Source organism: Indicator indicator, unplaced genomic scaffold (assembly GCF_027791375.1).
Source record: "Indicator indicator isolate 239-I01 unplaced genomic scaffold, UM_Iind_1.1 iindUn_scaffold_38, whole genome shotgun sequence".
NCBI classification, from domain to species: domain Eukaryota; kingdom Metazoa; phylum Chordata; class Aves; order Piciformes; family Indicatoridae; genus Indicator; species Indicator indicator.
In genome coordinates this window covers 425,158-448,956 of record NW_026539186.1, presented here as the reverse complement: position 1 = coordinate 448,956, position 23,799 = coordinate 425,158, and the positions used below count along the sequence as shown (strand labels likewise).

Here is a 23,799-nt window from a genome sequence, read left to right as displayed (position 1 = left end):
AGGGGAGAAAAGCAGTAACAAAATTCATGCAAGAAATGTGAACAAATCTCTGCGCAGCTCTGTTCTATAATCCCATGCAAGGTACAGAGCTTCCTTAAACCCCTGTGCACCTAAACTTCAACGAAGTCAGTGTGACTGTTGGTTTCCTTTCCAGACTTCATACACTCGTCGTGATTCCCATGTGAGTCTTGGTACCAGTTCAGCCAGAGGGACCATGGCCAGTTTTATGATGATGACAAGAAAGAGCAGGAAGTTTATGGAAAGTTTGCGTGTGTGTGTTGTGTGTGTATGTCTGTGTTGAGCTGCAAAGAGTTAAACACACAGTGCCAGGCAGCCCTGCACATCTATCCCTTCAAATCTGCGTATGTGGAGGCAGTGGAATTCTTTTTACATATGAATTGTACATTAAAATTGATGAATATTTATTGTTCACAATACACTGGTCTCCAACTGTTTTTTTAATTCTACATGTTTTCAGCTGCCATGTTTTACTGTAAGCTATGATATACCAATATGTTGCAGTTGTTTTCTTGCTTGCTATATCCTTTTTATGATGTTTCTTCATTTTATTCCCATCAACTTTCATTGTCTTTAATTATGTCCCTGAACTTGTCAAGCTGTTTCTCTTAACAATAGGTACTTTGGAAATGGCAACAATTACTTTTCCATGAACTACAAGGCAGGAAGTGCATTGTTTCTTTAAAAAAATTGCCAGATGTTTTTGAGTTCTGACTACTAACATAAAAAAACCCAAAAAACCCAAACAAAACAAAACAATCCAAGAAAACCATAAACTATTATTTTCCAAGTTCTCTTAAGTGTAATTTTGTTATTGTGTAACTTCTGTTTGCATTTAGCTGGGAATTACAACCAATGCCAACACTAAAGACTGGAATTTCTCTCAAGCTAAGTGCATAAAGATGGGCTCCATCTCTGTGAACACTCCCTCTGTGGAAAGGGGCTGTAGGTAGTTTCTCTGACATACTACAGGCTCAACAGGGTGAGGTGAGCAGGGTGGCAGTTCACAGTTTGAAGAGGGGTTTCTCATCAGCGACCTACAAAAAAGAGTTATAGCTCACCTGCATATGCTCTTCCGTTCCCATGTGGGGACCCTGGCCTTGCTTTTTAAACAGAATAGTATCTTTCATTTAGAAGTAACAGACAAAACAGCAGAGAAACAAAGAATTTCTGTCAGAACTTCATTGAAGGCACCGTCAATATTTGGATCTTGCAAGATCAAAACAGTTTGTAACTATCAGAGGTGAAACATTTCTGTTGCATGCAACCTGAGTGTCCAAACTCTTCTCCTTCCACAGCCTAGTTATGCCATAACCTGTCGTTGTGAGCCTGGCAATAGCTTTGTAGGACAAGCTACCCAGAGCAGCCTTCAAAACCACCTGGGAACAAATAAAAGCTTTTAGTTGACTGGATGTGGCCAGTGGGCAGCCAGGAAGGCTTCCAAGCCTTGAGAGATGCAAGTCTAAGAAGGGAAACCCTTTGTCTTTCCCTTGGGTTCCCTGTACCTGCTGTCACTGAGTTACTTGCAAAAGACAAAATGGTACAAAAATGCTGCTAGCAAAAGGACCGTGCTGCAGAATGGAGGCAGGAAAAAAAGTAGGAAAATGAAGGAAAAAATCTGCATATCTGCCAAAGTGATTCTCCAATATCAGCCACCAAAGAAGTACAGACTAAAAAATACCCACACAGAACCTTCCAAAGGAAGTCATGTTTAGGTTTTAGCTGTAGCAGACAGTAAAACAGCAAGGCCCATGTATTGCTGGCAGGTGTAATTACCTGTGACAAGCATAGCAAAGGGCTTCAACTCCAAATGAGTTACACTGTTCCTTGGGCTGTTCCTGCTTGTGGCCAGTCTGAACGCTGGCACTGGGGTACCTGCAGCTGGTTCTCTGGCTGGAGCAGATGGTTACTCCTTGTCCCTGGGGTGCAGGGGTTACTGAGAGAAAACACCCAGTGCTTCACAGTGAAATGAGTGCATTTTATTTCTCATTAAAAATTAAAATGTACACTTTGAATGATAAAAGTATGTTCTTAGCATGGACAGTATAGTAAGAAGAAAATACCCTGATCACAAGTATCTGTAAATTCATTATCCCTGTTGTTCCCAGATGCCATGAGTCTGCGTTAGAAGCTGTTCATGATGGCACGATACTCTCTCTGGTGTTCCACGAGTTTCAGAAACACTTCATATTTCTTGTCATAAAATCTGTGTAAGAAAAGTTAATTTGAACAAAGCCCTGGGTGTTGGGATTTAAATCCCCTGTAATACATGCAGGCAGGCACCAGGTCTTCGCTGCACCTGTATCCAGAGGCTCAGCGCAGGAGAGCACCCGGCTCCCTGGCATTCCCATTCCCCCCCATCCCACCCGACTCCTGAAGCACTGCTGGATGGCGGACCCCGCGCCACTCCGCCACCAGGGGGCGCCGGTGCCCCGCCGAGAGCCGCCGAGGGCTGGAGCGGCCCGGCGGCCTCAGCCTCAGCCTCAGCCCCAGCTCCGGGCGTCGCCTCGGCGTCCCCCCGCACCGGGGCGTTTAGGGGGGATCCGGAAAGGCAGTGGAGGTTGCCTGACTGCTACAGGTCCCGTCCTGCCCGAAACATTCCCGGAGTTGAGGGCTCTATGAGCCTCACGGCAGTTTCTGGCCCGTTCAGTGCATCTGTCAGGCTACCAAGAAAGTCTCTGCCCATGGTCAAGGCAGACATCCCGCTGATAGCAAATACAGTCCACCGAATCCTTTTGGTTGGAAAAGACCTTTAAGGTCATCAAGTCCCACCCTTAACCCAGCACTTCCAGGTCATCGCTACACCATTTCCCTCAGCACCACATCTGCACAGCTTTCAAACCCCTCAAAGGGATGGGGACTGTTCCAGGGCTCAACAACTCTTCCAGGGAAGAAGTATTTTCTAATATCCAACCTAAACTTCCCCAGTGCAATTTGAGGACATTTCCTCTTGTCCTGTCACTTGCTACTCGGGAGAAGCGCCTGACCTCTACCTGGCTCCAACTTGCTTTCAGATATTTGTAGAGAGCAGTGAGGTCTCCCCTCAGCCTCCTCTTCTTCAGGCTCAAGAACCCCAGGTCTCTTAGCTGCTCCTCACCAGACCTGCTCTAGACCCTCCACCAGCTCCCCTTCCCTTCTCTGGACCTCCTCCAGTACCTCAATGCCCTTGGGGCCCAAAACTGAACCCAGTATTTGAGGTGCAGCTTCAGCAGTGCTCAGTAGAGCGGGAAAGACAGCCCCCAGCCAGGTTACAGAGCTGGAGGCCCACACAATCCTTAAAAAGTCTGGGTGAGAAATACTGCTGCATTCAAGCAGGGCTTGAATCCAGGGATGTAGAAGCAGACCTCAGCTTCATTATCAGTACATTGTCAGAGAAACACACCAAAGTCAGGATTACCTTTTATGCTCCTGGGTAGGCCGCACGACTCTCCCGATTTTCCCCATTTTTGCCATGGCCTCCTAGGAAAAGACAAACACAAACTGGAAAAGCCTGTTTCAGTTTAAAATACTTTTTGACAAGAACAAGATGTTTCAAAACCAATTGGAACATTACTGATGTATTTTGTTTCGGCTGAACGGGCCAGATGGCATAAAATATGTTCAATCCCATTATATAGTAGTCATGAGAACAAAGTCCTGCAGACCCCTCAGTAAACCAAAATCTGTTCCTATTTCTTACTGGGAGTCCAAGGCAGAACAGACTTATCTTTTGTTATTTACACTAAGCAAAGGAAATGTTAAACACTGAGTCCCCAGAGGGGAGATTTCGCAAAGAAAATGACACTGCACAGGAGATCCCTTAATCACATTCTTCAAGTACCAATTCCCTCCAGCAAGGGAGCACTCAAGTGTGCTCCAGAAGCTAAAGTTCTGTTATGGAGCCCACAGCTGCCCTCCCACTCCAGTATAAAAGTGTAAGAGACAGACTTTGATTCCACTCTGCTTTCAGTCAAAACAAATCAGATGAAGGGATCTCCCCTGCAGAAGGAGTCTCTGGGGCAGAGTCACATACAGAAAGGACCAAATAATTTGGTTCCTTCCCTGATCTCTGTGAGATTCTGATTTTTTTGTGGATTCTCCTGAAGAGTCCCCTTGGAACGAGACAGTAATCACTGATGTTAACAGAGATGATTAGTGTCTCAGGCAAGAGTGGAGGCAGCAGGCACAGGCTGTTTTCAGTGGAAGTTTTTTCTCCAGGAGCATTAAAGCAATAGCTTTCAGATGGAACAATGCTAAAACATCAAAGATCAGGACTGAAGAAGTGGTGTCTGACTAAATCAGTATCAGTGTTCATAGTTCCCAAACAGGACCCTAAATCTCTTCTAATGGTACTGCCTAAAGCCCAGCACTGGGAGAATATCAGCATGACCCCTGGAGAACAGTCAGTCTGCGCTGCTGCTGGAAAGCATCTGGTCAACTACCACAGCTAGATACTTAAAAGGGCTGGATGATTTTACAGGCTGCCAATATCTGTTGTAGGAAAGTCTTTGCTTTCCACTAATCCAGCATTTCGCAGCTGAGGATCTCCTAGAACTCGATGAGCAATGCAAGCAGACTTTCAGCCACCCAGGGCAGGCAGGCAGGCTGAGGATCAGCCAGATGAACAGCATCTTCTAGTCCCGTTTCCCGTATGTTAAAGAGTATGATCGTGGCCTAAATGCCAGGATGTACCTGGGATGCCCATGCAGCCACCTCCCATGCACAGGAGTAAACACAAAGTACCTGGGATGCCACCCATGTGCCAGAGCAGCAGGCAGTCCCATCTCTGCCTCCTGGCTGAACCTGCATCATTACCTGGCATGTTCTGTGCCTCTTTACTTCATCCTTTGGCATCAACACATCCTTGTATACTGACAAGCCAGCTGTGCTACTGGAGTGTGGCACAGGTACTTTCTACATTTGTCAGCTTCAGGGGGTTATTGCTGGCTGAAATTGTGGCTTTACCATAGTGACAAGCACTGCCAGTGATGCTTCTGATAAAAGAAGCAGGGAGCATTTCTGTGCACTCTTTTGCCCATACTCTTTCATGTGTGCAGAAGTTGATTGTACTTTGATTCCCCAAGAAACACCCTTGAAATAACACTTCCAGTGAGATAGGGTGTTCTTGTCCTTGGGACGTGAGCCTGCTGGCACAGACCCTCCACACACCAGCCAGATTAAAACAGTGGCATGGAAAGATCGGTATCTTTCCCCATAAGAAAAGTTAGCACTTTATTCCCTGTTCCTTCACAGGTGATACCAGATCAAGCATTGTTCCTGTTTACAATAGCCCATCTTTTATAGCCCTTTACGCAGACAGATTGACTTAGAAGCTACCAAAAAAACCCTGAAAGGACACAGATAAAAGGAACCCTGAGGGTAAAAAAGAGTTCCCTCTGTTACAACCAAGTCTGCTTCCCCAGACAGTATTGTGTCTTTATGGCAAAGGCACAGCTCCTTGAAGCACTCACTAACAGAGTCACCTTGCTTTCTGCTCCCTGCTTTACACCTCCTTTTCATCTGCCCTGGAGATACTGCACAAAAAAACCCCCAAGACATTCTACAGGGTCTGAACATCCTAGAACTTTCCTTTTTTTTTTTTTTACAGGTACATAAAAAAAAATTAAAAGCAAGGCCAAACTTTGCTATTCACCCTCATTGTGCACACAGAGGCTCTGCCTGCTGCTGCTGCTGCTTCCCTGTCCTGGGCAGTGTTAGGAGGACAGGACACAAACAGTGCTGTTCCCAGCATGTGTTCTGTTCTGCTCTGCTCTAAGTAATCCACACGCTCAAGTTCTGCTTTACTCTGGGGCCGCTTACAACTTCCAGGGCTGCAAAACACATTCCTGCTTCTTTGGGAAATAAGCCAGGCTTTTGAGATAAACATATCTCCAGACAGGTTTTATTTTCATGCTGTTATTCATCTAACTCCAGGTCTCCCCAGGCGGGTTCAAGACAGAACAGTCAGTGGTCTTCAAAGAGTGAAACCAAGTCTGCATAAGGCTGGTGAAAGCCTCCTATGCTCCCTGTGAGATCTCCCTGAACCTGAAACCCCTGGCACAGAGGCCCCCCCACCCTCTGTTGGGTAGATGGAAAAGGCAAAATTGTACCCCTGGGGCTGGGAGCAGGACAGGGTAAAAAGGTCCCCAAAGGAAAACATGTCCTTCAAGGCCTGATCTAAACTAGGAAACAGGCCTTCCTTATCTTCTTGGGGTTGGACTAGCTGAACTGCAGAGGTCCCTTCCAACCCCTACCATTCTGTGATTCTTCTGCTGGTTCACTCATCTCTCCACTTTCAGGTAAGGAGGAAGATGCCAAAGCAGTTTTCCTGGCTCATCAGCTGAAATATGTCTGTTTTTTAAAATCTGCTGAAAATACACAGGTTTTGGAGAATTCACAGCACTGAAGTCTCTCACCAACTACCACAGAAATGTGGAATAACATGTTAAAAAAATACACAACCAGCAATTTGCACCAGCTCACTCATTCTATGGTGCTCAAAAATATCCTACATGGATTCCCTCTCTATTTGCATTTTGGTTGAGTGGGGATGTGTGTTTTGTTTGGTTTTTAAAAAGTCCATTTGGTCATTGTTAGTTTGAACAAAAACTTTACTCCCAGAGGAGAGTCTTTTCAACAATTTTCTGGGCACAAAGAGGAACAAAACATTGAAAGTATGAATTTATAATGAAATCGGAAACAAAGGAACATTAGACTGGCCTTACTGAATCAGATCAACCTTGCACACTGCTCTGTCTCCAACAAAGCCTTAAATATAGCAAAGTGATAATACTGCTGTTCAGAAATAGTTTGTTTGAGGGTTGACATCCAGTTCCCTAATTCCAGTCACCAAGAATTTCACAATCGTAATTTGAATGATGCTTTCTCTTCTCTGTTTGCCAGTCTAGACAGCACAATGAATACACTGAGTTAAACACAATGAATTCTCTCTTAAAACAAAATATTTTGTAAAATTGCTTTTTAATCATTTCTTTTCTCTCTTTCCATAAAGGCTATGCTATAAATAAACCCTGAAAGTTCACATTTGATCATTATTTCTAAAGGCTGGGCAAGAGGCAAGTGAAGGGTTTACACAGAAAAAAAAGAGAGGCACTGTGGAGCAGAAATAAAGGGATGCATTCATGATGCCTAACCTTTTGTTAGAGTGTCAAAGCTGAGACAGATACAAGCCAGTAAACACTCTGCTTACCACAGACAGAGTTACCCTGCCTGGGACAGAAGAAACACAGGCCCAGGGAATCAAGTTCTCCAAGGCCTACTGAGACTTTAGAGCAAGGTGCCATTTTGCTGCTGGAAGGTCAGTAGTCATTCAAATTCATTTGGTACTGGTGGCTGAAACCTATTCTTCAGCATGATCTGGGTTAGGGGCTAAGTTGAAGACACCAGGGTGTTGGGCTTCAAGTGCCCAAGTGCCACAGCAGAGTATTCTCAACAGGTGGTCAATCTCCCAGAAAAGCTCTTTCTGGAACCCAGGGAAAACTCTTATCTCCTAGAGAAACCCTAGTTCAACACAGCATATAACAGCTAGAAATTTAAATTGTTGGTCCTTCAGTAATGGAAGAGAAAAGCTACTCTATCATGCCAGGAGACACCAAGAAAAGCATCTAGACCTGGCATCAGGAATCTACCCAAGGTGCTTACAGAGGTGAGCTTTAGATTGGGAGACCAGGCTTCTCCAATTCCCTACCCAGTGGGCTTCTGCGAGGGCTGCCTCAGAGCATCCAGCATACGCCTGCACATCCCACAAGAGCAGCACATCTTCCTTGGACCTACAGAGGGGGCCAAGGCAGATGAGTCCACTTGTGAACAGTCCCCTACGCTGAGATTCAGTAGGGACCGAAGGACTCACGTGGCTGAGCATTACTGAAAATTAATGGGATGTAGGCCTTAGCAGCATGTGAAAAGAGACTCAGGTTTAGGGACATCAGCCTTAGGTAAAGATATCAAGTAACAAAATCCCATTGAAATTAATGAGATGTCAACTTCAGCCCCCTTAGAATTTGGGCTTTTGCTTTAATTTAGACACTTCAGAAATTTTTTCTGAAGTTAAATGGATGAGGCTTCTGAGCACAAATGCAGTTTCCCAGCTGTGTTCTCCCCACTTACTCATTTTGACAACTCTAAATGCAGACTTTTACCTACTGTACTTTCTAACAGTGAAAACCATCCCACATCATCTAAAGCTCTGCTGTACTATTTCAGTGGCTGAACCCATTTGGCCTGCACATACAAAAGCACACTGCAAAGCTCACCAAACTGGGCCATGTTCCGTGCTCCAGTGACAGTGCACCAGCTCCTGGAGGAAGGATCCTTGGGCAGCATGAAAACTAAAGGGCTACCCAAATGCAAACGAAGCAAGTTTTGCCTGGGAATGCTGCTGGTTTATGGCTTGCCCAGTGACAGCTGTGGTTCTGTTGCACCAAGAATGAAATAGGAAGGGTGAAAAATAGCTTTGCTGCAAGCCAGTTTTGCATCATAACTTGCAACTCATTCAGGAATCTCAGAACAAGCTGGAATGAGATGCATGGCTTATTCTTCCTCTTCCCAAATTCACACCGTATTAGTACTTATGCAAAAGGAGAAAATTACATTAATTTTTACTGTGCCAGTACAAGCCAAGTGATCAAAAGTCACCATTTTTACAGCCAAGCATAGTGAGCAACCTGCACCAGCAAATGTGCTTCATGTATTCCTGAGAGAGACATCAAGGTCAGTCTCAATTTCTGAGCCACAAATTGCTCCGAAGACGAATTTCACCGTTATTACCCTGAACTCCACACTTAGACTCCCAACTCAGGCCAGTCTCAGTCCTGGATGTTTTGTACTGTTCTGCTTTCACAGATCTAGCACCAAAGGAAAATAATTGAAAAGTTGCCCCATTCACAGTAGACAGAAATGTAGGAGCAGAAATGTAGTACCATTCTTCCCCACCAGAACTGTTCTGATCTGCAAAGCTCAGCAGGTGTTTAAGTACCTTCAAAGGGACTGACCTCACACTTCAATGTCCTCTTAACAGCTACAGTAAATAATGCCATACATAATAAGTTTTACCCTTCTCACTAGTGCAGAGCTTTTCTCTCATCTCTATTCCACACACGATAGCTGAGACTAACAGATGATAACCAGCATCGTTTTAAGAAGTCTAGGCAGAGCTATATTTGGATTTGAGGGGAATAAATAGATTTCTTGAAATGCTGATCTTTTAGAAACGCTTTTAAACTTTTCTACGGACCGTGAGCAAGGCTGCCATCCCCTTACAGGCCTTTATTTAGAGCCTGCTTACTCGAGAGCCTGGAGATGCAAAATTCATCTTATCTATGCTTAAGGGAGTTCCATGAATGTATTTATGTAACGCAGCCCTAGCAGAACATTACTTTTTAGTGGTATATGACTGCATGAAGAAAGCATGTGATGGACCATATACAATATTTTTCTAGTGGTTCCCTCCCCACCCCCCCTTTAAATTTGTTTGAGTTATAGGGGTAGATCTTGGCAGCACGCACAAAGCCCAGATTCTGTAACTCAATTCTCTGTGGTACTCTGAATGGAATGAGCCAAGTTTTAAAAACACATTATGGATAAATATTAGAGCTGAGCAAAAATTTCACACCTAAGACCAAAGTGTGAAAATTTGGCTTTCATTCATTTAGTGAAAAGGTGGAAAAATTCACACAAGCTTGTATTTTTCTTTTGCACTGTTCCAACATATACTCCTGTGCTTGTATCAAACCTCAGAGAGACAGAGTGTTTCTGTCTGTGTCTGTATGTGAGACTACAGAGACAGAGGGAGAAGAGGATGGAAGTCTAGCCAGCAGGACACCAGCTCAGGACTTGAGCTCAGCTCTGTCTTCCAGGAGCAGTCACTGGCTTTTTGAGTCTCGCTATCCATACTAAGAGCACCAGTCCATCTCTCAGCAATATTTCATGTAACTGTTTGTGGAAGACCGTTCCAGTGGTGGAAGGAAATCAGACAGGTAGCTTAGAAGAAGCCAATCATTATTCTACCTTAAAACACTCAACTTCAGTTAAGAGGTCAACTGGATGGATCCCCAGCACTGAGACAAGGTAGTTGTCTGGTTCAAGTGCTGAATTACGATCCATAAAGTCTGCAACAGACTCCCCCAGATTACCTGGGACATGCAATTTGCTCTTTTAATATTCAGTTACCTCCCTTTGAAATAGGCTGCACCCATTGTTGTCTCCCAGGTTTGGTTTGGCTTGTAGGCAGAGACTGTAAACTCTCAGGTTGTCCCTGGAGCCCCCTATGGCTCACTGAAGTGCAGATCACTCAACCTGTCCTCTACAACATGGTTTTCACTCCTTAGCACCAGAGACAGCAAAAAACGGGAAGTAGATCCCATAACAGTGGAGACAAGGGCAGATAAGGGCATGACACCACCTCTGCCTCCAGAGCACCTACTTTTACTCTGCCTGAGTGTCAGACAGGCTGTGGCCACTGTAGCTCAGTGCCACACAGAACTTGTGCTTCAGCCAGGCTGGTCAGCCAACAGACAAAGCCATAAGAGGAGCAGCAGTGGCACTGCAGCTGCTGTCAAGGGTAGCTCGTTGTGCTAGCGATGATATTAATTGCTTGTTCCACAGACCAAATTTAGAATGGGATGAGGGTCAGCTATGATTGCCACATCATCTATCAGCTGGAAACTATGTTTGGGTCTAAGCTCCAGCCACACTGCTACTAAATATAGGTCGGTTTGTTGTTGATTTGACTCTGCTCCCTCGAGTTGCCTTTGACCATCAAATAATTAAGCAGTTTGCTTTGTGAGGGCTCCGTTGCTGGCAGCTCTTAGCACCCAAAACTGCTTGGATGCAAACTTGACAGCTTAGCAGGGGTTTCAGCTTACCCAGGCAATGGAAAGTGCCCAAGTGTTTATCTCCTGTTTCAGTTTCACAGATTGCTGGCACTGGGTGCCATGAATCAACAGTCTGTGGGCAACATCTAAGCAGCGTGCACCAGAGCTGGGGCCTGGTTTACCCATGCTTACCCTTAGCCATGCTTACCCTGACATGAGCTTCTGTAGCGTGTGCCCTTTCACTACCTCTGTGTATGCAGATCCAAGAGAGCTGCAAAGATGCAATCACAGCAGCACAGACCTCTGCCCAGCCTGCCCACTACAGCCTGCAGCCCACTGCCTCCTTCCTTGTCCTATATCATGGATGGCAATGCCATGGCTGGCAGCTTCCTTACCAAAGAGAAGCCTCCTTGACTGGACCAGGCACATGTCCCTCTCCCTCTTCTGAGGTGGAAGAAGTTTGTTGACATACAGCATCACTGTCACAATAGGCTCATATAAACCACATGAAAATATATCCATTTAACCCACTTTTAAGGCTTGGAAATACTGTGCTGCAGGCAGCTCTTAATAGAAAAGCAAGCTCACTTGGGAGTCATGAGAGCAGAGTCCTGCTTTAGATCCCAACACAGGCACTGCACTACAGCTCATTGTGCTGGTGTTAAACTAAGCCTGGGAGCACTGCTCCCCAGCATAACCTGGAATGAGCTCTTTGGCTTCTCCAGCTTCCTTCTCACCCTCTGCTTGCATTATCTGTCCTAACGCTTTTACCCTCAGTTTTAGTGGTAAAACCTTTGGGGCAGGCAGGGCAGGTGCATGCTCCCACACTAACCTGCACGACAAAAGAAAGGAGCTGGGCGGAAGGCAGGAGCCGTTTGGCCAGGGGAGGGCAAAGCAGAGAAGCTGAAGAGCAAGCATCTGCACAGGATATCCTGACATTGGGCTGTGGATTTGACAAAATATTTGGCTGAACTGCACCACTTCCTCCAAGGTGCAAAACTCAGATTTATTCAGCTGATCTCTTTTCATATTCACATTGAACATTGAGCTCTGTTCACATTTAGTCACCGAGTTCAAACTTTTATTTGCCATCTGGCAATGGACTGGGGTTTACTGGGGGGAGGGGATAGAAAAAGAGGCTTTTTTCCCTTTCCCCTTTTTTTTTCATCTGTATTTGCTTTATGAGCTATGGCTAAGGCATCATTTACACACAGGGAACTGGATCAGGTTCTCTCAATTCTTTCCATATGTTCACTCATGCTGTCAAAACATTTTCCCAATCTAATTAATCTGCACAGGTCTCTCCATTTCCCCACTCAATGGGTTTTAGCATTTTGGGGGGATTTTGTCATAAAATGACTTTCTACCCACACTTTGCTTTAGGCTTACTCCATCAAGAAATGCAAACCATTAGCAACGTTTCACTCTTCTCCATCTAATTATTCTTTCCCCATTTCCAACACTGACTGATTTTCCTTTCCCCCTCATCTTTCAAATACAGTCTTTGCAATGCTCCAGTGTCTGCCTGAGGTTAATGAGGGAAATCCCTGCTGTGAGTTTTGATTTGGGATTATTTTTTATCTAGTTAATCTGATGTGTGGTTTATTTAAAAACAAATAATAAATCTATACCTCAGAAATATGCTTACATTTTACCCAATCTGGGCTGCATTTGGGAAATTACTCTGGACAAGGGCTCATAAAAAAAACAAACAAACAAGAGACCTTTAAAAAAACCCCAGTGTTACACTACTGTAAACCAGCAGAAGGTTGAGATGTTAAAAGGAGAGTAAAATTGCATTGAAATATGAAGAAAGCCTTTCCAATGGCCTTACAGACATCCCATCTCCAACAACAAAAAAAATAGTATCACTAAAAGCAGTAAATTTATAGCTATCCAGAGTGTAGTTGGCAAAGAGTAAAACCTGGAAGAAATGAAAAATCTGTTCAGCTTAGGATGGGACTGCAGGGCCATTTCTCCTTGTGAAGCACAGCACCGAGAGGACATTTGTCTATGGCAGGGCAGTTGGTTTCCTTGCCATGACTGGTACAGACAAGGAGTTAGCAAACTCTTCTAGCACACTGTTCCAGAAAGTATTCTTCTTCCCCCAATTAGAGGCTAGAAGTGACTAAACTGAGTGAGAGCTGAAGCGAGGCACACTGATGAGCTGATGATATTGTCATATTTTGTTAAAAATGGGGCACCCTCTGTTCTCAAGGTCTGAAAATCAGTGGTATCTGATCTTCTGCCACTAGAAGCTGCTGCTTTCTTACTCTTCTGATTTTCTGCTACTAGAAGCTGCTGCTCTCTTGCTCTTCCTCCATTAAGACTGCCCTTTAAGAACAGTGCTGTTCCTAATAAACACTTTAAATGCTGGATACACATTGCTACAAATTTTCAGCAAGCTCCTGATTCCTTAAAAAGCTGGGAGGCTTGGTCTGGTTGATGGGATGGCTGAACTGTAGCCAAATATGCTCCATGGGCAAACTATAGTCAAAGTATAGCCAAATATGCTCTAACAGCAGCAAGGGAGAAGCTCAACCTGAACTGTGGGACTCCTGCAGACACAGAATTCAGAGAGGAAAATGTAGTTGTCGTATCAGAGTAGTTGCTTTGCTCCCCTTGCTCCTAAAAAGCCTGGCTTGTATCTCTTGGAGATCATTTGGAATGGCAAATAAAGTTTTCCTTAGGATTAAGGAGTTTCTGTAAGCAGGAACCTCTACACACACAACCTCTCTGTACGTTGCAATTACATTTATTACCTAGAAGAAGCTCTCAACACCCACTTACACAAATTCAATGGGAAGAAACTGTTCTTGTTGGTAATCGTTGAAAGCCACACTCATCACTACTGCAGCTGTCTGTCAGGCCTGATATTTCCCTACGCAAACCCCAACCCAAGGGCTGGTAATCCCCACCTGCCCCCAGCCATAGAAGAGCCTTTGATTACAGAAATATTGCACAATCTGTTTAATGAGCAAATCTCAACCTGCTACCCAGCACTGCCAGCAAGAATTTTTAAAGGTATCTGAGGCATCTTTTTTTCCTAAGGAGATCTTCTAAGAAACCATTTGTATTCATCTGGCAAATAGAAAAAGAGCACATTTTATAATTGACTATGTCCAAAACAATGGCTGGGTCTGTCTGAAAACACACCAGCTAGATGTAAAAGTGCAGTTAGCATGTGAGTGAGTCATCACCAGTGGTAGCAGAGCTCAGCTGGCTCACAGCCTGAGATCTACTATAGCACCATCCTGCCCCTGGGCTTATCTTTAAAGCTGAGATCCTTCAGAGAAGAGCACACTAGGCAGTCTCCATATTCCCATCTCCAACTTTTGTCTAGGTGGGAGGACTGGGTGAGCCTTTTTATAAGCTTGGAAAGGAAAGGAGCACCAAATCTCTCCACAAGGATGCTCTCGTAACACCCAGCCTGTCACCGTTTCTACTTTTACTCTGCTGTCCCATCCCACTTCCCATGTTTTAAGAAGCTTCCAGTGAACTGCACCTTGTGGCTCCACTTTCCAAGCAAACTTGGCTCATTCATGCACATTAATGAGACACTTCTAACCCCCTGCTCCTGAAGCTCTTACAGGGAAAAGCTCTTCCCAGCACAACTGCTGGGATTGTAAGGAGGGCTCCTTACATTGGCTCCTAAATTTTCATCTTGGACAAGTCACAGAAGTCTTCTTGCACCTCAGTTTCTCATGTATCCCATGAGGCTCAGTAACACCACTAGATTAATATCAAACACTTTGGAGAGAAATTTGGCCAATGTGGGACACAACTGAAGAAAAAACACTTTGTGTTTCACAACTCAGCTGATTCTAAGACATGAGCCAATTCCTGCTGCTGAGGATCTGTCCTTTTATTTAAAGACAGCAAGCTGAGAGAAGAGATGAATAGCAGAGACTCAAATGGCTCATGGAGCTTTTCACTTGTAGGTCACCAATCAGAACCTTGGCGAGGTCAGCAAGCGTTTGCGAGTTATGGTGGTATGCAAGCTTTTTATAGCACCCTTTGCAAAGTGGATTTATTGGTTTCAAATTAATTTCTATTGCATGCAGTTTTCACAACATGAAACCCTCCATTGTTACAGCAAAGGATCACTGTTAACCCTTTGCAAAGCTACACAAGGGAAACTGCTGCCACCACACAAACGGTTTGCCTTTTAAAATCAGACTTGAAGCAGCGTCCTCACTGTGAACTGAGCCTGGATGACCTCAAAGAGCCTTTCCTAGCCTTGGGTAGAGGCACAGGCATGAGAGGAAAGTCATTCCACAGCTGCACATACTGTTCCTCACTCCTGCATAAATCGGGAAAGGCAGAGCCCAGCTCTGCAGGCTTGTCCTTTGCTCCCCACAGGGACTCTGCAGCCCTCGCCGGGGCTGCTCATGGAGAAAGCTAAGTGTGTGTGCTGGCAGCACCATGGGCCTATTCTTTGCAGAAAGGACTTTCTGAAAAAGGAAAAAAAAAACCCCACACAACAAAACAGAAGAAGCAAAATCGAACAACTATATCATTATCTAATGTGCTGAGATCTCGGCAGAGATCATTTCAAAGATCCATATTGTTTACAGCAGCTGATAAGTCTAACAAGTGCTGAAGCTGTGCTCTCGCCTAAAGTGCTAACATATTTACAGTTTGCAGTCCTGTCCTTAGCACTTATCTGTCATTTCAAGATGAATGCTCCTTTTGTACAGCCTCATTACTTGCACGAATCCTCGACTAGCTCAAAATCCCAGATTTGTTTTGATTTTCCATGAGCAGCAATTTTTTATTTTGGAAATTGCTTAATACAGAAAATCTATTAAAACAAAAAAACGCAATCCCCAAGGTTTTGTTCAAAGGTATGGCTTTGGCTGTGACAGGTCTGGAATGGAGAGGGAGAAATTAAATTGCTTTTATCTGAAGAGTCTCTATTTCACTACACAGCTTTTCTAAGTGCACTTACCTGTTGTCCTGTTCTAGATTGGTGTTAGAATAAATTGAGAAGATCTATATAAAATCACAGGGCAGTTTTGGTTGGAAGAGACCTTTAAGGTCATCAAGTCCAACTGTTAACCCAGCACTGCCAAGTCCACCACTAAACCATGTCCCTCAGCACCACATCTACACAGTTTTAAAACCCCTCAAGGGATGTGGACTCCACAGCTTCCCTGGGCAGCCTCTTACAGGGCTTGACAACACCTCTGGAGAACTATTTCCTAATGTCAAACCTAAACCTCTCCTGGTGCAACTTTGAGGCCATTTCCTCTTGTCCTATCGCTTGTTACCTGGGATAAGAGCCTGACCCCCCCTGGCTCCTACATCCTTTCAGGGAGTTGTAGTCAGAAGGTCTCCCTTCAGCCTCCTTTTCTCCAGGATAAATAACCCCAGTTCCCTCAGCTGCTCCTCACAAGACTCATGCTCCAGACCCTTCACCAGCTTTGTTGCCCTTCTTTGGACGTGCTCCAGCACCAAAGTGACTGGAGTACAAAGCAGATTGCACCATATCTAGCTGAACTGCTTGATAAGAAGCTGTCTTCTCCTGCTCAAGCTTTTCTCCCTATATAATGTGTCAAAAATTTGGTAGGATCTTATCCTGTCCTCTCCTCTTCCAAGAAACAGTAGGGCCATGTGCAACTGAAAAGCTGTCAGTCATTTCATTTGCACAGCACTGGAAGGAATGCAGGCCATTCTATAACTCAGTAACCTAATTTAACCAAATACAACCCAGACATGCAAGGAAAGGGATACAGTTCTAACAAGGAGGTCTTATCCTGCTGACTGGTTCACATTACATTCATTGAGTTACTGACCTGTCACAAACCAGTTTCAGATGCAAATCAAAAAACACTCAGCAGTGCAAGATGCATCTGTTGGTTCTGCTAACCCTGATCCCACTGCAGTCAAAAAGGATAGCAGCTGATTTTCAGAGGTTTCCGACTCCTTCACTTGTCTGAAGACAACTGAAATATCTTATACTGAAGTTCAGAAGGCTCCATACTTGAGCAAGAAGAGCACCCAGTCTCCATAGTGTGTTAGATGCAGCACTAGGTACCTGGAGCTGCAAGCTTGTGAGGCAAAATGCTGGTCCTGATTGAGCCTTTGTTGTTCCTAAGGAACTGCCAATACAAACCCTGAGTGAAGTTGTGCTTTCAAGGATGTGGTCTCCCATTCCTGCCCAAATATTTTCTGAAAACAAGAATTCTGCCTATGAAGTGCATTTCATTGTAAATGTGTAACACAGCCTATAAAAGTCATGAATGCTGTAAATATTGAAAATGGATACAGGCTTCAGAGCTGCAGTCATGGCATCCTACAGCAGCCATCTCTCCTCTGACATACACAGCAATGAAAATGACCACACATAAAATCATCTGTTAGAACTGCAACCAGTTTGTTGTTTTCCCACTCAGAAGTCAAAAGATGTTCCGATTATGTACAACTGAGTTGTTACTCTGTTGTCCTTTCCATTCTTTCTTATTTTAGTTCACCATTAGCATCATGGTACCTTTTTCTGGTTTTGCACCTTTCATTCTGTCACCTTTAATGTAACTCTGAAGTACATAAACATCACTAGATGTGCTTCACAAACTAGCTGGAAGAAGAACAAAGGTGAACAACTTGCCCAAAGTCACAGTGGCAAAGCTGGGACTAAACCCCATGTGCTCTGACTCTCAAGTTAGGCAACGCAGATTATTTTCTTATTGCAAAATTCTGCTTTTATACTGAGGTAAACTCAGAAGAACTTGGGAGTAGAGTAGTTTATGCTGGATTTGAATTAGTACTGTGTCACCCAATCCACCCATTGCCTCCCATTACCAGCCTGCTAAATAAGAACTACATTGGCAAATACAGCTTCTTTTTACTCTGTCACTGAGAAATACTACACCACATTTTATGTAGCATTTGTTTGATCTGTAAAGCCAGGCAATTCAGCTCTTATCTCAAGGACATTAAACAAGCCTGCTGATTTGAGGTGTTCAACGTTTCTTGACATTCCTGTCTGTTCATACTTGAGGAGCTACAATGGGAACAGGGATGCTGATAAACAAAGAAAAGCTCTGCTCCCTTAACCCTTCCTGCTAATGCTGGAGAAAACACACCACGTGCACAAGTATGTGCCAAAACCTCTCCAACTCCAAACCCCCTTTCTGTGCTGGATCCACCCACAGGACATCTTCCTGCTTTCTGAAGTCACAATCAAAAGAACAACAAATGCCATCCTTGGGAGAACCTGGGAAAGTTACAGAACACAGCAAAAACCGTGGCTGGGAGGACAACTAAGCAGGGATGTCCAAAGGCAGCTAAATGAAATGCTGGTGTGAAACAGCTCCTGTGCAATTAGCCACTAGAGGGAACAAGAGTCATGCTGCTTAATTAAGGTGCAGCCACTGTCAATAGTGGGTGCTGAGGGTTAGCCTTGCCCAGGGATGCTGCCTGGGGTCTTTGAGCACTTTCACTGTGAGCTCTGGGGTGGGACAAAGCTTTTCTGACTTTTGTGTTTCACCTTCTCCTTTCAGTCCTTGGGACAAGCAGTGAAGACTTGAAGAATTCATACACCTTAACTATTTTTGCACCTGAAGCATAGGTAAAAAAATTTAAACAAATCCTGGGAGCAGAAGGGAGGAGACAAAGGAATGGAGTGGATCTACAAAAGACAAGTGGCTAAAAAGGCAAAGCTGTATTGTGCAGACAGTGCACACTTTGGTGTTGGCTCTTTTAAAATAGAAGGGAATTAAAATTACACGAGGCCTCTCTGCAAACTGTGTGAGAAACGTGGAGCAATGTTCTGCTGGTATGTTAGACTGAGGTAGTGCTTTGGAGGGATGGTAAGAAAACTGCCTCCCCACTCATGCTTCCTGACCTGCACATGAGCAAAATGAACAAGGCAAAAAGTAAAAGCCCCTCTCAGGCCACTTCTCTGGTGCTACTGAGGACACAGACCTATTCAACAGCATGGCTGGGACAGAATCACAGACAAACAATCTTTTCTATTACCATTAAAATGACAAATAAGTCATAGTTACAGCCTGTAAACACGAGACTCGAATTAAATGGCGTTCTAAGTGGTGCACTGTAACTGGCAGCAGGGTCCTACTCCTATTAGAGTCCGCTCAGCCTAAAGAGTATCAGATGTTACTCAGGCCTTAGAAGGGCCGAGACATAAACTATGTGTACAAGAAAAAAAAGAAGTCAAATGACTCATGACAGAGTTTGTTTTAAAATAAATTACTTCTTCTGGCTCTTTGCTTTTAAAGACTTGCCATTTTCAGATCTTGAACAACTAACCTAGGCAGCTAGCTTCCTAGCCAATGTCCTTCATTTCGGGTCTGAAATGCTGGCATTCACCAACTCATATTCCTTTGGCTAGGGGAGGGCAGTTTATTTTAGCACTGTGATCAGTATCATCAAAAATCTTCCCTCTTCCAGTCCAAGAAGACTGGCATACCCCAATCAGTGCTGTGTGGCCACGCTGTACCCATAAAACAGGATATATCACAACACTTCATTGAAGCCCTGCAAGCCATGAGAGTAGAGCTGAGCATTCAGCAAGGAATGAGCATAAACCACCCCCTCCTCTTTGGTTTTTATATGTGAGGACTCAGGCAAAAGAGAGGGGAGAGGGAGAGGGAGAGGGGAGAGGGAGAGGGGAGAGGGGAGAGGGAGAGGGAGAAGGGAGAGGGAGAGGGGAGAGGAGAAAGGGAGAGGAGAAAGGGAGAGGGGAGAGGGGGAGGGAGAGGGGAGAGGGGAGAGGGGAGAGGGGAGAGGGGAGAGGGAGGGGGAGAGGGGAGAGGGGAGAGGGGAGAGGGAGAGGGGAGAGGGAGAGGGGAGAGGGAGAGGGGAGAGGGAGAGGGGAGAGGGGAGAGGGAGAGGGGAGAGGGAGAGAGGAGAGGGAGAGATCAACACATGAGAAAAAAACCCAAAAAGTAAAAAAAAACCCAACAACCAAACCAAAACAAAAAAAACCCCACAAAACCCCAAACATAAATACGAGAAGCACAAATAGGAAGAAGGTAAGAATACAAGAGGAAAGAATAAACAATATCAGTGTGCAAGAGGAAGATGGTGAGAACGTTGGGTATTTAGTGTCAAAACCAGAACAGCCCCATTCTCCACCACACCTATCTTCCTTCTTGTCTTTCTTTTTATTCTCTTTCCATGCCTGGTTCTGCTCCAGTATGAGTGGAACTTCCATGTCCAAAAAGCCACCAATTTGGCATTTTGTGTACTCTGGCAACTGTGCTGGCTGTCCAGTGTTTCCACAGGGGCAAAGTAATACAAAGCAAGTGAATAGGAACTCTTGCTTAGTCTTCCTTCCATGCAATGCTAGAATCATCCCTTAGATGGGACTGTTGCAAAATTAAACAACCTTACAGCCACAACCAGTAAATAATGAGTAATGTGCTTGTGTATATGAAGCTTTTATACCAAGCAGTCAAAGAAAGTGAGGATAGCTCATCACAAAAAGATCCCATTTATCAGAGGGGCTTCAAACAGCTTAGCATCTTTAGGGCCATTACTCATCTCTTTCACCTAAGCTAAGAGCCAGCTTCCAACCTAGAGGCTAACACACAGCCAATTTATCTGCTGTAAGGCACTAGAGCACTGCTTCCCTCAGCCTAGTCTAAAGATACAGGATTCAATAGCTATACTACTTAAAGTTAACAGGAATCACTCATTTTATGAGAACAGATAGGGAAACACTAATCTGGGAAAATCAGGCAAAACCCAAGTCTTTGTAGAGATTTTGCAAGCAAAAGGAGTCTGGCACAGGGCTACCACCAGGCTGAGGAACATTTTGCTGCATATACCCAAGGTGTTTATCTCAGTTCTGAGCTACAGGGCTGAGCAACAAAGGGACCTCCCAAATGTGACTCTATCATCCTCCACACGTTTTGTCAGGGAGAGGTTGGAGCTAGGTGATGCTACAGCACTCCCCAGATATTCTTCTTGTGCAAAGATCTTGAGAGGACAAAAATATTGCTTAGAAGTTGGTTTACTTTACAGAGTGTTTTCCCTTGGAGGATCCTCTGTGCTTCCAAAGCTCCAAAAGAAGTGACATGGTTAGAGATCTAACCACTCCTCAAGTCTGTTAGCAAGGACTGCATTGTCTTCTCACTTTGTACCTCAATAAAATAACATGCTCCTATCGGAGCATCCACATCCACACTCCTCCCTAAAATTTCTACCTAGCAAAGGTTTATCTAGAAGCTATGCAGAAAACAGCAACTTGTAGCAGGTGCTCACACAAACGTGGGGCAAAATGTAGCACAATTTGAGTACTGAAAGTTAGTGATGCTCAGGGGAATGCAGCCCCCTTGGCACACTACACATTGAGTATATCCCCTGTAAATTATTCTCAGCTGTAAACTGCACTTGTGAAAAACAACAATCCCACTCACTTCTGCTGCTTACACACACTTAAAGGCACAGCATGATAGAAGCACAGCAGTTCCTATTTGTGGTGCTTCAGTGTTTTTTAAATCCTCAACTGGAGGAGTACCTTTGTGCAAAAATTTGCTGCTTCTGTTTCTTTGGTTAGCTTTCTGCCTGTATTTCCCTCAGGAGTGACAACTGTGGTGTTGCTAATCATTATGTGGACACTTGTCCAATAAAAATAAAACAGAGCCATGAAGCAGTTTCATATGGATTCTCTCTACAGGTCCCTGTCCAATTTCTAGTATCAAGCTGTGCCTCAGAAATATTTAAGCATAGTAGGTGTGAAAGTTGCTTCAAAACAAGAAAGAAGAAGGTTGGGAATGGTCGTTATATGTATATACGCAACAAATTGTGGAAATGAGGATCTGTGACTTAGCTGAACAAAGGAGGAGGAGGAATTGGATTCCAATTAGGATTAGGGTGAGGAAAGTCATAGAATAGCTTAGGCTGGAAGAGACCTTAGAGATTGTCTACTCCAACCTCCCTGCCATGGGCAGGGATGCCTCTCAAATCAATATGTTAATGAAGCAATTGCTTCTATTGCTAATAAAACTAATAAATGTTACAGAATCTCTCCTCTGCCATTTGAGATCCATAATTAAATGAAAGGGAATAAAGAAAAATGTCTTTGCTGTCAACCATAATAATATGAAACTTATTGGAAATGCCTATATAGCAAACAGAGTCTTGTTAAACTAGACAGATAGGGCCAATTTTGAGGAACAAGCTCCTCTAGACATCTTTAGGAGGAAAGATGACACAGTACTGAAAGTTATAAAACTTATTCCAACTCAGGGTGGCAAAGATATGTTCTAGTGGCATTGAATCCCACAACTAAGTGATCCCAATGTCCTTCAAAAAGTGTATTGTGAAAAACCCTCAAGCATTTCAGACAGCTAGTACTGTGACTCTAGAGGCTTGTGCTTTGCCACAGAACAGTCTGATCCCCTGTGCTGACATAGCAAGAGTGCAAATCCCAGATGGAAAATTAATCTCACAATGCAGCCAGATTGAGTTTCCAATTCTCTAGTGCATAACTTGAAGGTTGTTCTGCTCAGCTACTGAAGAGGTGAGGGCAGAGAGACCTTAACTAGTTTGACATCCTGAACATCATTTAAACAAGACACGCTCCGAAAGAGACCTTACTGGCTATGGACAGTTACAAAGGATTCATGGTACCCTCCTTTGTACTCATCTTTCCTATAAAGTATTGCCATCACATTTTTCCCTGCTTAAATGGCCTGGACAGAAGGGGAGTCCAAGGTCCAAATGACTTCAGCCATGTCTCTTGAGCATGTGGATAAAAATCTGTCCTTAAAATAGAAAGGAGATGGATCACAGTGCATTTGGAAAAAAAAAATCTATCTACTAAGACACATTTATGGTTTCTTCATATTTATAGTTTTGCTCAAGAAAAGGCAGGGCCAGACAGCTGTAAAAATCTCTAAGGTTGTGGTACTATTAAACTTCTACAAGCTGATCTTAGTCTTGGTCTCTTTGGGAAAAAAAAAAAATCAACTAATTGTACATCTCCTTAGACAAACTCCACCATGGTCATTTCATGGTTTGTTACACAAACACTCAGCAGCAGAACCTGACCTATTCTAGTTGGCATATTTGCTCCTGCTTGCCAGGTCTTGGACTTACTGACAGATGAGAAGGATACCATTGGTTTAGTAAGAGTCTCAATTTCTGCAGACTAACAAAGTGCTGAATCTTATTCTTTGCCAACATCAGCTGTTGTGAGTCCATTAGAAGCTAGAAGACAGGGCGATGTATGTGTTGAGCTGAGAGAAGAGATGACATTTACATCCATAGGGTTGCTTCTGATGCAGCAATGAGGTGCATGCAGGCGAGACACAGAACTTGGGTGAAGTCAGTGGAGCTCTGCCAACATGCAAAGCCTGCTACACCTTCAGCACAAAGACAGAGGATTAAACAGATTTCTTTACTCATTCAAGCAGTTTTACCTTTTCAGTCCATCCTCATAAATGTGAAAAGTAATAAAGTCTTTTTCTCTACCCTCAGACAGAATTAATAAACAGGCAAGTCACACTGATATCCCAACACACGCAGCCCCATCTCCTTCCACCGATGCCCAAATGAAAGGCCATGTTTCCTTTCATTTCATTAGTGTGGGATCCCATTAAACCATCTACTTTAGAGGAAAAAATAATACAGCCTCATCTTTAAGTACTGGATTTCTGAGAATGTTGCCTCCAGCATTAGCATTTCTGTGCCAAACACTGAGCTAAAGGCAATGGTTAGTTCTGTTATAGCCAACACTCCATGCTGCCTTTCTGTGGCTGCCTTTCCTTGCCATTAAAGGGTTACTGAGAAATTCCAAAGCTGAAGGTTGGTGGACTGGATGACATTTAAAAGGGAGCATGCTAAGTTTCCACAAAAGGACAACACTTAAGGAAAGATGCTGCCTTTGTATCCTATTACCTAAAGCATCCACAACTTGTTTCTGAATGGCTAATAATCTGGAGCAATAGGGAGAGCTCTAACAGCCTTTATCATTTCAAGATGTGTCATCTACCAG

The 23,799-nt window shown here is 44.1% G+C and overlaps 1 protein-coding gene across 2 annotated transcripts in view; it reads right to left on the bottom strand.

Moving 5' to 3' along the window:
• Nucleotides 1-2,118: 2,118 nt before the first annotated feature.
• Nucleotides 2,119-23,799, bottom strand: part of FGGY (FGGY carbohydrate kinase domain containing) — a 142,280-nt gene continuing 120,599 nt past the window's right edge. For both annotated transcript variants that reach the window (XM_054398381.1, XM_054398380.1), the window contains 2 exons: nt 3,416-3,477; nt 2,119-2,224 (listed from right to left, as the gene is read on the bottom strand). In XM_054398381.1, the coding sequence (XP_054254356.1) occupies nt 2,143-2,224; nt 3,416-3,477 (144 nt within the window). In that variant the 3' untranslated portion in view covers nt 2,119-2,142. The remainder of the gene's footprint in view (nt 2,225-3,415; nt 3,478-23,799) is intronic.